Source organism: Cherax quadricarinatus, chromosome 14 (genome assembly GCF_038502225.1).
Source record: "Cherax quadricarinatus isolate ZL_2023a chromosome 14, ASM3850222v1, whole genome shotgun sequence".
NCBI lineage: Eukaryota > Metazoa > Arthropoda > Malacostraca > Decapoda > Parastacidae > Cherax > Cherax quadricarinatus.
In genome coordinates, this window is record NC_091305.1 from 1440017 (window position 1) to 1457266 (window position 17250).

Below are 17250 nucleotides of genomic sequence, written 5' to 3' on the forward strand. Positions count from 1 at the left end.
CCTCTGTAATATTTTGACTACCGCCCACAGGATGGGTATGGGGTGCATAATAAACATTAAACTAAGTACCTATATACTATAACTGTATTTCCTCGTTCTCTTGCATAATTTGGAGTGGCCAAAGTCCCAAGATGGAAATGCATTCAGTAAAGTTGCCCTAAAGTGTGTGCAATGTTTTATAGTGTATATTTCTATACTATAGAAAACCAGGAGAATCGGAAAGATCAGGGGAGACATGATAAAAACATACAAAAAGCTTAGCGAAATTGATAAAGTGGACATGAGTAGGTTGCTCGAGAGGGCAACATGTGTTTGGGGGCACAGCTGGAGGTTAATGACACAGATGAGCCACAGGGATGTCAGGAAGTATTTCTTCAGTCGCAGGGTTGTCGGGAAATGGGATGACCATACCCCCGGCCGGGATTGAACCCGCGGTCATAGTCTCAAAACTCCAGCCCGTCGCGTTAGCCACTAGACCAGCTAGCCACAATAAGATTCATCCAACTAGGTATATTTCTACACCATAGGAAAGTTAGCACAGGCACCTCTGTGACCACAAATGCAAGTTTTTACAGACGAATCTCCAGCTAGCGTGGCCGTGACGAACTCTAGCTCAAGTCCCTTCACTGCCGTCAACATGACTCAAGAAATGGGATGACCTTGACGAAGGAGTGGTCGAGGCAGAGTTCATACGTAATTTAAGAACAGGTACAAAAGGGCTCTCCGTGTGTGAAACGAGACTAACTTATTTCCATTGGGGTCCTCAATCTTGTCCCCCAGGATGCGACCCACACCAGTTGATTAACACCTAGGTACCTACTTGCTGCTAGGTGAACAGGACAACATGTGTAAGGAAACGCGTCGAAATGTTTCCACACGTCGGGAATCGAACCCTGGCCCTCCGTGTATGAAGCGAGAGCTTTAGCCACCAGGCCACCGGGCGCCCACCACTGGTTTAAGAGCTAAGACTCGATCCCTGCAACCACATGAAAGTGAGCACATAGATGAGTGGTAAAAATGAGTCCCACTGTGATTACATGCAAATTTTATGGACCGATCACATTGGCTTTATTGTATTATCATAGGTCAGTCTACATAAAATATATGTTTGTACCCATAACAGATAACTGATGTGTACCTTCAAGGTTATTGTCAATTAAAAAAACTAATCTGTGTTTATTCTTAAAGCATCACTCTGTGAGAGTCCGGGTTCGATTCCCGGCGAAGGGGTGGAAACATCGGACGGGTTTCCTAATACCAGTTGTCTATGTTCACCCATCAGTAAAATGGGTTCCTTGGTGTTAGTGGACTGGTGTGGGTCGCATCCTGGGACAAAACTGACCTAATTTGCCCGAAATGCTCTGCATAACAAGGGACTTTCTATATAGTAGTATGTCATTGATGTCAGCTAGGACTTTATACCTTGTACCTGTACTTGTAGTAAACAAAGATATTTTTATTATATTATTAAATGTAATGCGGCAGTAAGTTGGTGTGACTCGCCCGCCATAGTGGCGTCTGGCTCCCCCTTCCCCTCCCCCCTACCCTCTCCTGTGTAAACAAACCTGATGGAGCTACTGTTTACCTGTTGCTGATAATTACTGTTGTGACCCCCTCCAGTAGGACTATGACCTAGGTAGGGATAACTGTTACTGTATTGAGCTCTGTTTTTCACATTGTCTGTGTTATAGTGAAAGTCTGTGTCTATGTTGTAAAGTGAGCGGTGCTAGACTAGGGTCAGGCTGGGATCCTGGCACTATGGATGAGTGGAAGAGGAAGCAGAGTAGTGTAGGTTATTTCTGTTAGGTCCTCCCTTATTTATCTGTTGCTAGACGACAGTGGCAGCACCCCTCAAGGTAGGTGCCTTGACTCAAGTGAACGGCTTTTGATCCAAGGAATGGGATCTGACCTCCCTAGGATCGAATTTGATTGTCTCTTATTCCCCCAGCTGCTGTATGAGCCCTATGAGTTTGTTATTATTATAATCAAGGGGAAGCGCTAAACCCGTAGGATTATACAGCCCTATGGGTTTAGGAACTCTCTCCAGGTATTTCCAGGTATTACAGGCATGTTATAGCATGGATAGCAAGTGTTGTATGCTTGCACTCATTTTGCCCCATCTAGGATTCAACCTTGAATCCTAGATGTTCTAGTATGTCATTGATGTCAGCTAGGCCTGTATACCTTGTACATGTACTTGTAGAAATAAAGGTATTATTATTATTATTGATCCTCATAATTGTGAACTGAACGCTCTGTCACCGACCTACAAGATGTGGTCAAAGTTGCAATCTTCCACAAGTGGGTTCCCTTTTCTGATAATTTTTCTACACTAACATTTAACTTGTGCTTTTGCTGGCAACATTGTTGGTCTGAATTGGTGACCAGTGTGTTGTTTTTAATTAAGCCAAAATTGGTTGTCTAGCCATCCTCCCTCTGTTGCTGTCAATTGTGGGAAATATGTAGTACTCTCATAAATGCGCTTCGTTCACCTGAGACATGCAACTGTTCTCACATAGGAGTGCCCAGGGCCTCTGGGGAAAATTGACAGGTGAAACTAATAGTCTATCATTTTTTGATACATTGTTCTTTTCATCGGAGAGCATTTTCAACTTCCTCTAAGGTGTCTCATAGCTTGGTTGGTAGCGCACTCATCTCACACACTGAGGTCTGTGGTTCGATCCCTGTTCACATAGTAATAAATTGGTACTTGGGTGTTAGCTGACTGGTGTGGGTTGCATCCTGGGAACAAAACCTAATTTACCTGAAATGCTCTGCATAACAAGGGGCTTTCTGTATAGAATGTCAGTGATGTCAGCTAGGTCTATATAAGTTGTATCATGTACTTGTAGAAATAAAGATTATTATTATTATTATTCTCAACCTCATCAGTATCCTGACATGCTTACTCTCTGTCCTACTTTCTGAAAGCCCAACATTTAATGCAGATTCCCTCTGACTTTTTAATTGAAACCGATATAGTGCACCATCCTTTTGCCAATTCACCTTCTACATTTCCCCTTTTAGCTACTTTGAATGCCAGAAATACTTTGGTCATGTAGTGATGAATGACTCTTGGATTTATTATTTTACATAACTGCTATATAATAATCACATAGAGTAATTGAAACTATTTCATTGCGATTTATTTATAGCTTGTTCCTTATATGAATATTCTTGCTATACTATAAAGTTTTTTATTTCATGTTTTAATTATCTTTATAAAATTAAGGCTGTAGTTGAAATACACAGATGAAATATCCTTTCCATCCAGAATTAAAATACAACAAATAAAGAGATTTTTTAATTCAGCTCAAAATGTCCAAGAATGAAGTAGTATACGTATATTATTCAAACTAAAGTGTGGTTTTCATCCTTATTGTTTAGCATAATTAACCCGTAAACGGTCCAAAGGTATATGTACGTTTTTTCAACATTTGATAGTATGTAAAAAAAAGTAGCTCCTTTTCTTTTCTTTTTTTTTACATTTGAAAACGTGTAAAAAAACTTTGATCTACTTTTTTTTTGTTATATTTGAAAATATTTAAAAAAAAACATAGATCTACTTTTGGAGCACTATGCATGTGAACGTAGATCTGCTTGGACCGTTTACGGGTTAAGGCTCAAATCCTTATTTGCTGATGAAGTAATGTTCAATAGTTCCAGAACAAAATAAATTATTTTTTTTGCAGATAACTACAGAAATAATGATAACTAATAGTGATAGAGCTGTGAGGACAAGAGAAAATAATGCAGAGGGCAATGATGAAGATCTAAACTCAGAAAACTATTTTCTGGAGGTTCGTGTCCCACATTCGGCAGCTGCAAGTGAATTACCAACTGTGAATTCACTGGATACTAGTGGAGATGGATTCTTTTCTCAGGAGGTATCAACTTTTCATGTTTTTCAATATCTTTCTTTAATCACTTTTATAATTAAATAAACTCTCTTTTGTATACAAAAGAATGGTGTGGACTGTGGATTCTGAGTGCACATAATGTGGATATCATCATACAGTGGCCTTCAGATGCATGATAGACCTGATAAATTGGCAAAGGTATATGCCTTCAGGGAGGGAGGTCATTACAACCTTGGGTTATTGACTAGAAGTTTGAGGACAATAGTTCAAAAAGAACTTCAATTGAACTTCACTAATTTGAGACTGAGGGAGGTTGACAGTAGGCCCATCTATCATCATTCTGTCATGCAGGAGGAGCCACATGTCTGTGTGCATCCAACAAAATCTGCACTCTTGAAATTCACTACAGCCTGGCTTTGGCTAGGTAGTAAGTACAGTGGACCCCCGCTTTACGATCACCTCCCAATGCGACCAATTATGTAAGTGTATTTATGTAAGTGCGTTTGTACGTGTATGTTTGGGGGTCTGAAATGGACTAATCTAATTCACAATATTCCTTATGGGAACAAATTCGGTCAGTACTGGCACCTGAACATACTTCTGGAATGAAAAAATATCGTAAACCGGGGGTCCACTGTATATACTTATGGAGTATGCACCACCAACTGACGTAGAAATAGTTAAATGCAAACTTTGCCAGATGAACTATAATTACACCCTGCATCATCATGTGCTGGAATGTCCCCCCAAAAAAAAAATCTTGAATTCAGAGACAACTCATTCATATTCTGGAAAAAATACCCTAACTTTGTCTGTTGTAAATAACTCATAACAATTTAAGCTTGTCTAAATTCAACCATACCTTGTTAACCCTTAAACTGTCCAAATGTAGATTTACGTTTGCACGTGTAGCACTCCGAACGTAGATGTACATTTTTTTTCACATTGTTTCTCATGGAGAAAATCAAGGTTGGAGCGCTACGCATGCAAACGTAGATCTACGTTTGGACAGTTTAAGGGTTAAAATAGTATAAATAATTTAAAACTTCATATAAACTTCACTGTAATGTTTTTGTGACTGAATTCATGTCTGTATTAACAACTTGTTGTGAGTGTGACCTGATCATAAACTTGTAAATTGTTCATTATTTTGGGGTCCATTTTTTTAACGAATGTCTGTAATCTTTAGACTACTGCCAGTAGGATGAGTATGGGGTACACAATAAAGCTATCAAACTATAAGAAGAGTAAAGATTCCTCAGTGAAGCTATATATATATGTAGACCATTGTCCTCTTAAATAAGTTTTCATTAACACTTGAATTATCACATTATTCCAGTACTCTAATGCTCAAATATTTTCTCTTCTGTTCTGAATGTTTCGTATGTTTAGATATTTAGTAACTGTTCTTAGAATCTTTATTGCAGCTGTTTTTATATCATACTAGTAGTTGCCTTTACATCAACTTATTAATTCTGTTTTTAATTTTTCCTGTAAATCGAAGTTTGTTTAGTACAGTGTAACTCTTTAATTTTTAAGATAGTTTATATGTATTAGATATTGCATTTTATAGTCTGCCTATATACTGCATATTACTGTATTTTGTCAACAGAAATTTTTTTCTTTCAGGCAGTATTGATTACAGAATGTGATGGAGAATCATATAATACAGATGCCACACTACACTTCTGTAGACGAAGAATACTGAAACCTCGTGATGCTGTCTGTACCCTCTTAGGTATGACAAAATGTCCTTACAAATCTGAAAACAGGAAATTAGCATGAGGAGAAAGAAGCCTGAAAAGGAAAGGCACAAGAGTCAGAAAAGGGTATGAGAAACATTGATAAAGGTATGAAGGATGATTCAGATAGGGTAGATTGGAATCTGAATAAAGGTCACTTATATTTTTTCATCAGTACAAAAGTTCAGATGATTTAGTTAATGTCACAGCAAAGATATAAATCCATTGGGTCCTTCGGTCTTCTAGGATGCCACCTACAACAGGCGAGTATCTGTTTGCTGCTAGGTGAACAGCGGCATCAGAAGTTAGAAAACTAGCCCATAATTTTCTACCACTGAGTTAAGAGGTCAGTTACTTTTTCATCAAGCGTGGGTTATGTTCCTGAAAATTACCATGTTATGAAAAATAACATTTCGTGAAATGAAGATAATATAGGGAAAATAGGGTTTTATTCCTAACACCTCTAAATTAACAAAACACTTTTCTTAATATTGTTCAGGGTTTTAAAAAGCACTGCAATTTATCTTACCTTACATTCTAGTTATGATTATCAACATGGAAGAGTGTGGAGATGGTTGAAGTTGCCCTACTGGGCTTAGGTGAATGATTTTGATTCTTGTATTGATTCAGAGTTGCTAGTAGTAGATGGTTGTATTGAAATATAAACACATATGTGTAGAAAGAGATTTGGTAATAAGTAATACATATTTTATGAAAAAGAGGATAAATAAATATACAAGATATGATGTAGCAAGTAATGAAAGTAGTTTGTTAGATTATGTATTGGTGGATAAAAGGTTGATGGGTAGGCTCCAGGATGTATATGTTTATAGAGGGGCAACTGATATATCGGATCATTATTTAGTTGTAGCTACAGTTAGAGTAAGAGGTAGATGGGAAAAGAGGAAGGTGGCAACAACAAGTAAGAGGCTTATGAGAGGTTTTTACAAAGCAGAAGTATTATAAGAAGAGCAGAGTATATGGAGAGTGATTGGTGGAATGATGAAGTAAAGGGTGTGATAAAAGAGAGTAGCTTATGAGAGGTGCAGAAGTAGAAGAGCAGAGTATATGGAGAGTAAAAGAAAGGTAAAGAGAGTGGTGAGAGAGTGCAAAAGGAGAGCAGATGATAGAGTGGGAGAGGCACTGTCAAGAAATTTTAATGAAAATAAGAAAAAATTTTGGAGTGAGTTAAACAAGTTAAGAAAGCCTAGGGAAAGTATGGATTTGCCAGTTAAAAACAGAGTAGGGGAGTTAGTAGATGGGGAGATGGAGGTATTAGGTAGATGGCGAGAATATTTTGAGGAACTTTTAAATGTTTAGGAAGAAACAGAGGCAGTAATTTCATGCACTGGTCAGGGAGGTATACCATCTTTTAGGAGTGAAGAAGAGCAGAATGTAAGTGTGGGGGAGGTACGTGAGGCATTACGTAAAATGAAAGGGGGTAAAGCAGCTGGAACTGATGGGATCATGACAGAAATGTTAAAAGCAGGGGGGGATATAGTGTTGGAGTGGTTGGTACTTTTGTTTAATAAATGTATGAAAGAGGGGAAGGTACCTAGGGATTGGCGGAGAGCATGTATAGTCCCTTTATATAAAGGGAAAGAGACTGTAAAAATTATAGAGGAATAAGCTTACTGAGTATACCAGGAAAAGTGTATGGTAGGATTATAATTGAAAGAATTAGAGGTAAGACAGAATGTAGGATTGCGGATGAACAAGGAGGTTTCAGAGTCGGTAGGGGATGTGTAGATCAAGTGTTTACATTGAAGCATATATGTGAACAGTATTTAGATAAAGGTTGGGAAGTTTTTATTGCATTTATGGATTTAGAAAAGGCATATGATAGAGTGGATAGAGGAGCAATGTGGCAGATGTTGCAAGTATATGGAATAGGTGGTAAGTTACTAAATGCTGTTAAGAGTTTTTATGAGGATAGTGAGGCTCAGGTTAGGGTGTGTAGAAGAGAGGGAGACTACTTCCCGGTAAAAGTAGGTCTTAGACAGGGATGTGTAATGTCACCATGGTTGTTTAATATATTTATAGATGGGGTTGTAAAGGAAGTAAATGCTAGGGTGTTCGGGAGAGGGGTGGGATTAAATTTTGGGGAATCAAATTCAAAATGGGAATTGACACAGTTACTTTTTGCTGATGATACTGTGCTTATGGGAGAGTCTAAAGAAAAAATTGCAAAGGTTAGCGGATGAGTTTGGGAATGTGTGTAGAGGTAGAAAGTTGAAAGTGAACATAGAAAAGAGTAAGGTGATGAGGGTGTCAAATGATTTAGATAAAGAAAAATTGGATATCAAATTGGGGAGGAGGAGTATGGAAGAAGTGAATGTTTTCAGATACTTGGGAGTTGACGTGTCGGCGGATGGATTTATGAAGGATGAGGTTAATCATAGAATTGATGAGGGAAAAAAGGTGAGTGGTGCGTTGAGGTATATGTGGAGTCAAAAAACGTTATCTATGGAGGCAAAGAAGGGAATGTATGAAAGTATAGTAGTACCAACACTCTTATATGGGTGTGAAGCTTGGGTGGTAAATGCAGCAGCGAGGAGACGGTTGGAGGCAGTGGAGATGTCCTGTTTAAGGGCAATGTGTGGTGTAAATATTATGCAGAAAATTCGGAGTGTGCAAATTAGGAAAAGGTGTGGAGTTAATAAAAGTATTAGTCAGAGGGCAGAAGAGGGGTTGTTGAGGTGGTTTGGTCATTTAGAGAGAATGGATCAAAGTAGAATGACATGGAAAGTATATAAATCTATAGGGAAAGGAAGGCGGGGTAGGGGTTGTCCTCGAAAGGGTTGGAGAGAGGGGGTAAAGGAGGTTTTGTGGGCAAGGGGCTTGGACTTCCAGCAAGCGTGCGTGAGCGTGTTAGATAGGAGTGAATGGAGACGAATGGTACTTGGGACCTGACAATCTGTTGGAGTGTGAGCAGGGTAATATTTAGAGAAGGGATTCAGGGAAACCGGTTATTTTCATATAGTCGGACTTGAGTCCTGGAAATGGGAAGTACAATGCCTGCACTTTAAAGGAGGGGTTTGGGATATTGGCAGTTTGGAGGGATATGTTGTGTATCTTTATATGTGTATGCTTCTAAACTATTGTATTCTGAGCACCTCTGCAAAAACAGTGATAATGTGCGAGTGTGGTGAAAGTGTTGAATGATGATGAAAGTATTTTCTTTTTGGGGATTTTCTTTCTTTTTTGGGTCACCCTGCCTCGGTGGGAGACGGCCGAGTTGTTGAAAAAAAAAAAATGCAGTATAATGTGATCCTTTATTGACAATGTTTCGCCTACACAGTGGGTTTTTTCAAGTCACCAACAGATCTACCTGGGGTGGAAGATTTTAGACTATAACCCCACTCGGTAGATCATCAGATGCAGCATTCTCCACCTGACCACAGCATTCTGAACCTGACTATAAATACTCGCGTACCTTCCATCCCAGGTAGATCTGTTTGTGGCTTGAAAAAGCCCACTGTGTGGGCGAAGCGTTGTCAATAAAGGATCACATTATACTGCATTTTTTTTTTTTTTTTTTTTTTTTTTTTCAACAAGTCGGCCGTCTCCCACCGAGGCAGGGTGACCCAAAAAAGAAAGAAAATCCCCAAAAAGAAAATACTTTCATCATCATTCAACACTTTCACCACACTCGCACATTATCACTGTTTTTGCAGAGGTGCTCAGAATACAACAGTCTAGAAGCATAAACATATAAAGATACACAACATATCCCTCCAAACTGCCAATATCCCAAACCCCTCCTTTAAAGTGCAGGCATTGTACTTCCCATTTCCAGGACTCAAGTCCGACTATATGAAAATAACCGGTTTCCCTGAATCCCTTCACTAAATATTACCCTGCTCACACTCCAACAGATCGTCAGGTCCCAAGTACCATTCGTCTCCATTCACTCCTATCTAACACGCTCACGCACGCTTGCTGGAAGTCCAAGCCCCTTACCCACAAAACCTCCTTTACCCCCTCTCTCCAACCCTTTCGAGGACGACCCCTACCCCGCCTTCCTTCCCCTATAGATTTATATGCTTTCCATGTCATTCTACTGTGATCCATTCTCTCTAAATGACCAAACCACCTCAACAACCCCTCTTCTGCCCTCTGACTAATACTTTTATTAACTCCACACCTTCTCCTAATTTCCACACTCCGAATTTTCTGCATAATATTTACACCACACATTGCCCTTAAACAGGACATCTCCGCTGCCTCCAACCGTCTCCTCGCTGCTGCAAATTATACTGAAATTATACTGCATATGTGTTTATATTTCCATTGTGTCGGTATTTTATACCATTTATTTCCATGGTTGTATTGAGTTCTTATATTTTATGTAATAAATCTCTGATCTGTTTTACCCCTGTGGCACTTTATAGAGCTGACCATAAGGCACTTGCCTGCTGCTCCTGACCCTGGTTTGGAACAGTGCTTCTAGACTTGTCAGAGTCTGCAACTTTACCAGTAACATGGAATTGCTCTCATAACTCCTTCAGTGCTAACTGTTTATCTTCAGGTTCTTTCTCATCCTCTTCTGTTATTTTCCTCTCATTCCTGGGAATTAAGCTACTTCATCAGTTTTTCTGCATTCATGCAACTAGTTTAATCCTTAAACTGTCCAAACGTAGATCTACGTCCACGTGCGGGGGGGGCTCCAAATGTAGATCTACGTTTTTTTTTTTTTTGCATGCTTGCAAATGGAGAAAATCAAGGTCGGAGCACTACGCACGTGAACGTAGATCTATGTTTGGACAGTTTAAGGGTTAAGGAGACTTGCTCATATGCCTTGTCCTTCCTGGGAATTAGATCTAAGTCCCTTTGATTATGAGCTACAGGTTACTATGCAAATCTCATGATTGTCCCTAAAGGTCTGTGGCCCATGTGTACTGTACAAGGTTATCAATGATAAGTACAGATTTGTGTAATGCTGTACTGAGGAGCTTCAGTGAATATCTATCTATTTCATCATTTAACTAGGCATATTTTTAATAAGAAGGGATGGATTTTTATTTTTTTAGGTGGTTTTACTTAACCAGTATGCAGAATATTAGTTTAAATGTTCAAGGATATTCTTTGATATGAAATTCTAATTATTCTGTTGAATGTTGCAGGATATCGTTCATGGATTAAAGACAGCGCTGACCAGTGTTCATGTATGAAGGTCTTCAATTTTGCATATTTTATCTTCTTCTTCCTTGGCCTCTGCATAGGACCTGTTCTGCAGTACAACATCTGTCTTAAGTAAATTTGCTTGGCCCTTTAGTTTTTTGACAAATATCTAAGCGTATTAAAAAAGTGTGATATTTAATCTTGCTCAATTGACTCATAAAAATTGCTTACACATCTTGAAGTAATGCCTGTGTAGTACTACATTACGCACTTTTATAGATTGCTTTACTATTTAGCGTCCTTTGAAGAATTCAGTTCACTTCATGTAAATCTTTCATTCTCTCTCTCTCTCTTTGACTCTCTTACTCCCTCCTCCTTTGTCCCAGCTTAAACTTGTACTGCATTTTTTTTATTTTTTTCAAATAGTCATTCACAAGTACTGTACTTTTATAACAATGTCTAGATTTTTCTTTTTTTCAACAAACTGGCCATAACCCACCAAGGCAGGGTGACCTTAAGAGAAAAACAAAAGTTAAAAAAAAAAAAATGCAAGTTTTTCTTTTTTAAATTTAGTAATTTATTCAGGAGAAGGGGTTACTAGCCCCTTGCTCCCAATACGTAGATATTCAGTTCAATAATAGTTGGACGAGGTTTTTTACAAGTCACTTTTAATGCATTTATTAAACCACATATTTAGTATATGAATACAGAGTAAAAGTTTAGTATATTTAAAGAATGATGTAGAGCTCAGTTTTCTCTTATCCTTATTTTTTTTCCAGAAGAGATCAGGGAGTAGGAAATGAAGTGTTACTGATTTCTGAAAATTTGACTTCCTATGGTAAGCTAATTATTTATTTTCCTCTCTTTAATAGTTTATCAGTTTTGTGTACTTGATGCATGACATTTATTTGTGAATAATATTTATTACTTTTTCTCCATGGGGAAGTGGAACAGAATTCTCCCTCCATAAGCCATGCGTGTTGTAAGAGGCGACTAAAATGCCGGGAGCAAGGGGTTAGTAATCCCTTCTCCTGTATACATTACTAAAGTTAAAAAGAGAAACTTTTGTTTTTCTTTTTGGGCCACCCTGCTTCAGTGGGATATGGCTGGTTTGTTGAAAGAAGATTTATTACTTTTCAGTTGTTTTAAAACTCAGAAATTCAATTATGAAAAGTATGAAGGGAGTGAAGTGATCATTGATGGCAGGTGTTACCATAATGAAAGGACATTGTTGCTTTTAATAATGCTGTGATGTGTATAATAATGCTCTGATGTGTATTATGAATTGATGCTTCAAGATGGCAAAAGTAGTTAGCCATACATTATGAAGTGTATTAATTCTTATTAATTCAGGAGAGATATGTATTTAAGGAATAAAATGACAGTGTTGAATCTATAGACTTACATATTACCAGTATACATCAGTGCTGAGAAGTCACCAAAAACTCGTACTTAGGAGAGGAATCTTAGGGTGACAGTTCAATCCATCCTGAACCATTGATTTGATAATGGTCCAGGATAAACTGAAAAGTTGTCATGAAACTCCTCTCCTAAGTTCAGATTTTTGGCAAATTTTTCTAGCCATGGTATAAAGATTTTTTATTCTCACTGCTGATAATTCTAGAGTTTTTTCTTCTTTTTTTTTTTTTCAACAAGTTGGCCGTCTCCCACCAAGGCAGAGTTATTAGTTGTAATTAATCTGATACTTGTTTTTAATTATTGATTGTATGGAGCAGGATTGATAATTATGTTTCCCTTTTCAGATGACGGAGACAGTCACTGGTGCTCTGGGAGCTTGGTCTTTGTATACATCATTCCCAGCATGATGTTTTATCTGGCATATTTAGTAACATGTATTATCCTGAGACTAGGTGAATCAGAACATCTGCAAACATTATTAGAAAGGGTATGTTGAGATTTAAACATCTGATTTTGATTTTTTCTATTTCTAGCTTGCTTCTTCCATATTACCAGTCCTGTACATAGGTGAATCTGTGATTTTTTATATACAGTAAAAATATTCTTTTTTTAACACATTGGCTGTTTCCCACCAAGGCAGGGTTTCCAAAAAGAAAGAAAAACCCCAAAAGAAAGAAAAAACTTTCATTATCATTTGACACTTTCACCATCACTCATACATAATCACTGTCTTTGCAGGGTCACTCAGATATATGATATCAGATTGGAGGGAGAGAGTATGGAGGAGGTGAATGTATTCAGATATTTGGGAGTGGACGTGTCAGCGGATGGGTCTACGAAAGATGAGGTGAATCATAGAATTGATGAGGGGAAAAGGGTGAGCGGCACACTTAGGAGTCTGTGGAGACAAAGAACTTTGTCCTTGGAGGCAAAGAGGGGAATGTATGAGAGTATAGTTTTACCAACGCTCTTATATGGGTGTGAAGCATGGGTGACGAATGTTGCAGCAAGGAGAAGGCTGGAGGCAGTGGAGATGTCATGTCTGAGGGCAATGTGTGGTGTGAATATAATGCAGAAAATTCGTAGTTTGGAAGTTAGGAGGAGGTGCGGGATTTCCAAAACTGTTGTCCAGAGGGCTGAGGAAGGGTTGTTGAGGTGGTTCGGACATGTAGAGAGAATGGAGCGAAACAGAATGACTTCAAGAGTGTATCAGTGTGTAGTGGAAGGAAGGCGGGGTAGGGGTCAGCCTAGGAAAGGTTGGAGGGAGGGGGTAAAGGAGGTTTTGTGTGTGAGGGGCTTGGACTTCCAGCAGGCATGTGTGAGCGTGTTTGATAGGAGTGAATGGAGACAAATGGTTTTTAATACTTGACGTGCTGTTGGAGTGTGAGCAAAGTAACATTTATGAAGGGATTCAGGGAAACCGGCAGGTCGGACTTGAGTCCTGGAGATGGGAAGTACAGTGCCTGCACTCTGAAGGAGGGGTGTTAATGTTGCAGTTTAAAAACTGTAGTGTAAAGCACCCTTCTGGCAAGACAGTTATGGAGTGAATGATGGTGAAAGTTTTTCTTTTTTCGGGCCACCCTGCCTTGGTGGGAATCAGCCAGTGTGTTATTATTTTTTTTTTTTATTATCACACCGGCCGATTCCCACCAAGGCAGGGTGGCCCGAAAAAGAAAAACTTTCACCATCATTCACTCCATCACTGTCTTGCCAGAAGGGTGCTTTACACTACAGTTTTTAAACTGCAACATTAACACCCCTCCTTCAGAGTGCAGGCACTGTACTTCCCATCTCCAGGACTCAAGTCCGGCCTGCCGGTTTCCCTGAATCCCTTCATAAATGTTACTTTGCTCACACTCCAACAGCACGTCAAGTATTAAAAACCATTTGTCTCCATTCACTCCTATCAAACACGCTCACGCATGCCTGCTGGAAGTCCAAGCCCCTCGCACACAAAACCTCCTTTACCCCCTCCCTCCAACCCTTCCTAGGCCGACCCCTACCCCGCCTTCCTTCCACTACAGACTGATACACTCTTGAAGTCATTCTGTTTCGCTCCATTCTCTCTACATGTCCGAACCACCTCAACAACCCTTCCTCAGCCCTCTGGACAACAGTTTTGGTAATCCCGCACCTCCTCCTAACTTCCAAACTACGAATTCTCTGCATTATATTCACACCACACATTGCCCTCAGACATGACATCTCCACTGCCTCCAGCCTTCTCCTCGCTGCAACATTCATCACCCACGCTTCACACCCATATAAGAGCGTTGGTAAAACTATACTCTCATACATTCCCCTCTTTGCCTCCAAGGACAAAGTTCTTTGTCTCCACAGACTCCTAAGTGCACCACTCACTCTTTTTCCCTCATCAATTCTATGATTCACCTCATCTTTCATAGACCCATCCGCTGACACGTCCACTCCCAAATATCTGAATACGTTCACCTCCTCCATACTCTCTCCCTCCAATCTGATATTCAATCTTTCATCACCTAATCTTTTTGTTATCCTCATAACCTTACTCTTTCCTGTATTCACCTTTAATTTTCTTCTTTTGCACACCCTACCAAATTCATCCACCAATCTCTGCAACTTCTCTTCAGAATCTCCCAAGAGCACAGTGTCATCAGCAAAGAGCAGCTGTGACAACTCCCACTTTGTGTGTGATTCTTTATCTTTTAACTCCACGCCTCTTGCCAAGACCCTCGCATTTACTTCTCTTACAACCCCATCTATAAATATATTAAACAACCACGGTGACATCACACATCCTTGTCTAAGGCCTACTTTTACTGGGAAAAAATTTCCTTCTTTCCTACATACTCTAACTTGAGCCTCACTATCCTCGTAAAAACTCTTCACTGCTTTCAGTAACCTACCTCCTACACCATACACTTGCAACATCTGCCACATTGCCCCCCTATCCACCCTGTCATACGCCTTTTCCAAATCCATAAATGCCACAAAGACCTCTTTAGCCTTATCTAAATACTGTTCACTTATATGTTTCACTGTAAACACCTGGTCCACACACCCCCTACCTTTCCTAAAGCCTCCTTGTTCATCTGCTATCCTATTCTCCGTCTTACTCTTAATTCTTTCAATTATAACTCTACCATACACTTTACCAGGTACACTCAACAGACTTATCCCCCTATAATTTTTGCACTCTCTTTTATCCCCTTTGCCTTTATACAAAGGAACTATGCATGCTCTCTGCCAATCCCTAGGTACCTTACCCTCTTCCATACATTTATTAAATAATTGCACCAACCACTCCAAAACTATATCCCCACCTGCTTTTAACATTTCTATCTTTATCCCATCAATCCCGGCTGCCTTACCCCCTTTCATTTTACCTACTGCCTCACGAACTTCCCCCACACTCACAACTGGCTCTTCCTCACTCCTACAAGATGTTATTCCTCCTTGCCCTATACACGAAATCACAGCTTCCCTATCTTCATCAACATTTAACAATTCCTCAAAATATTCCTTCCATCTTCCCAATACCTCTAACTCTCCATTTAATAACTCTCCTCTCCTATTTTTAACTGACAAATCCATTTGTTCTCTAGGCTTTCTTAACTTGTTAATCTCACTCCAAAACTTTTTCTTATTTTCAACGAAATTTGTTGATAACATCTCACCCACTCTCTCATTTGCTCTCTTTTTACATTGCTTCACCACTCTCTTAACTTCTCTCTTTTTCTCCATATACTCTTCCCTCCTTGCATCACTTCTACTTTGTAAAAACTTCTCATATGCTAACTTTTTCTCCCTTACTACTCTCTTTACATCATCATTCCACCAATCGCTCCTCTTCCCTCCTGCACCCACTTTCCTGTAACCACAAACTTCTGCTGAACACTCTAACACTACATTTTTAAACCTACCCCATACCTCTTCGACCCCATTGCCTATGCTCTCATTAGCCCATCTATCCTCCAATAGCTGTTTATATCTTACCCTAACTGCCTCCTCTTTTAGTTTATAAACCTTCACCTCTCTCTTCCCTGATGCTTCTGTTCTCCTTGTATCCCATCTACCTTTTACTCTCAGTGTAGCTACAACTAGAAAGTGATCTGATATATCTGTGGCCCCTCTATAAACATGTACATCCTGAAGTCTACTCAACAGTCTTTTATCTACCAATACATAATCCAACAAACTACTGTCATTTCGCCCTACATCATATCGTGTATACTTATTTATCCTCTTTTTCTTAAAATATGTATTACCTATAACTAAACCCCTTTCTATACAAAGTTCAATCAAAGGGCTCCCATTATCATTTACACCTGGCACCCCAAACTTACCTACCACACCCTCTCTAAAAGTTTCTCCTACTTTAGCATTCAAGTCCCCTACCACAATTACTCTCTCACTTGGTTCAAAGGCTCCTATACATTCACTTAACATCTCCCAAAATCTCTCTCTCTCCTCTGCATTCCTCTCTTCTCCAGGTGCATACACGCTTATTATGACCCACTTCTCGCATCCAACCTTTACTTTAATCCACATAATTCTTGAATTTACACATTCATATTCTCTTTTCTCCTTCCATAACTGATCATTTAACATTACTGCTACCCCTTCCTTTGCTCTAACTCTCTCAGATACTCCAGATTTAATCCCATTTATTTCCCCCCACTGAAACTCTCCTACCCCCTTCAGCTTTGTTTCGCTTAGGGCCAGGACATCCAACTTCTTTTCATTCATAACATCAGCAATCATCTGTTTCTTGTCATCTGCACTACATCCACGCACATTTAAGCAACCCAGTTTTATAAAGTTTTTCTTCTTCTCTTTTTTAGTAATTGTATACAGGAGAAGGGGTTACTAGCCCATTGCTCCCGGCATTTTAGTCGCCTCATACGACACGCATGGCTTACGGAGGAAAGATTCTTTTCCACTTCCCCATGGACAATAGAAGAAATAAAAAAGAACAAGAGCTATTTAGAAAAAGGAGAAAAACCTAGATGTATGTATATATATATATGCATGTGCGTGTCTGTGAAGTGTGACCAAAGTGTAAGTAGGAGTAGCAAGATATCCCTGTTATCTTAGCGTGTTTATGAGACAGAAAAAGAAACCAG

General features: G+C 39.3%; 1 protein-coding gene across 2 annotated transcripts in view; it reads left to right on the plus strand.

The window, feature by feature from the left end:
* Positions 1 to 1522: 1522 nt before the first annotated feature.
* Positions 1523 to 17250, plus strand: part of GrlHz (Gustatory receptor-like Holozoa) — a 29726-nt gene continuing 13998 nt past the window's right edge. Inside the window, exons 1-6 of one of the 2 annotated variants that reach the window (XM_053787343.2) lie at positions 1523 to 1636; positions 3693 to 3887; positions 5490 to 5598; positions 10729 to 10858; positions 11506 to 11564; positions 12490 to 12632. In XM_053787343.2, coding sequence (XP_053643318.2) covers positions 3708 to 3887; positions 5490 to 5598; positions 10729 to 10858; positions 11506 to 11564; positions 12490 to 12632 — 621 coding nt within the window. In that variant the 5' untranslated portion in view covers positions 1523 to 1636; positions 3693 to 3707. Of the gene's footprint in view, positions 1637 to 3692; positions 3888 to 5489; positions 5711 to 10728; positions 10859 to 11505; positions 11565 to 12489; positions 12633 to 17250 lie in introns of those variants that run through there. The other variant, XM_053787344.2, reaches the window with a different exon arrangement.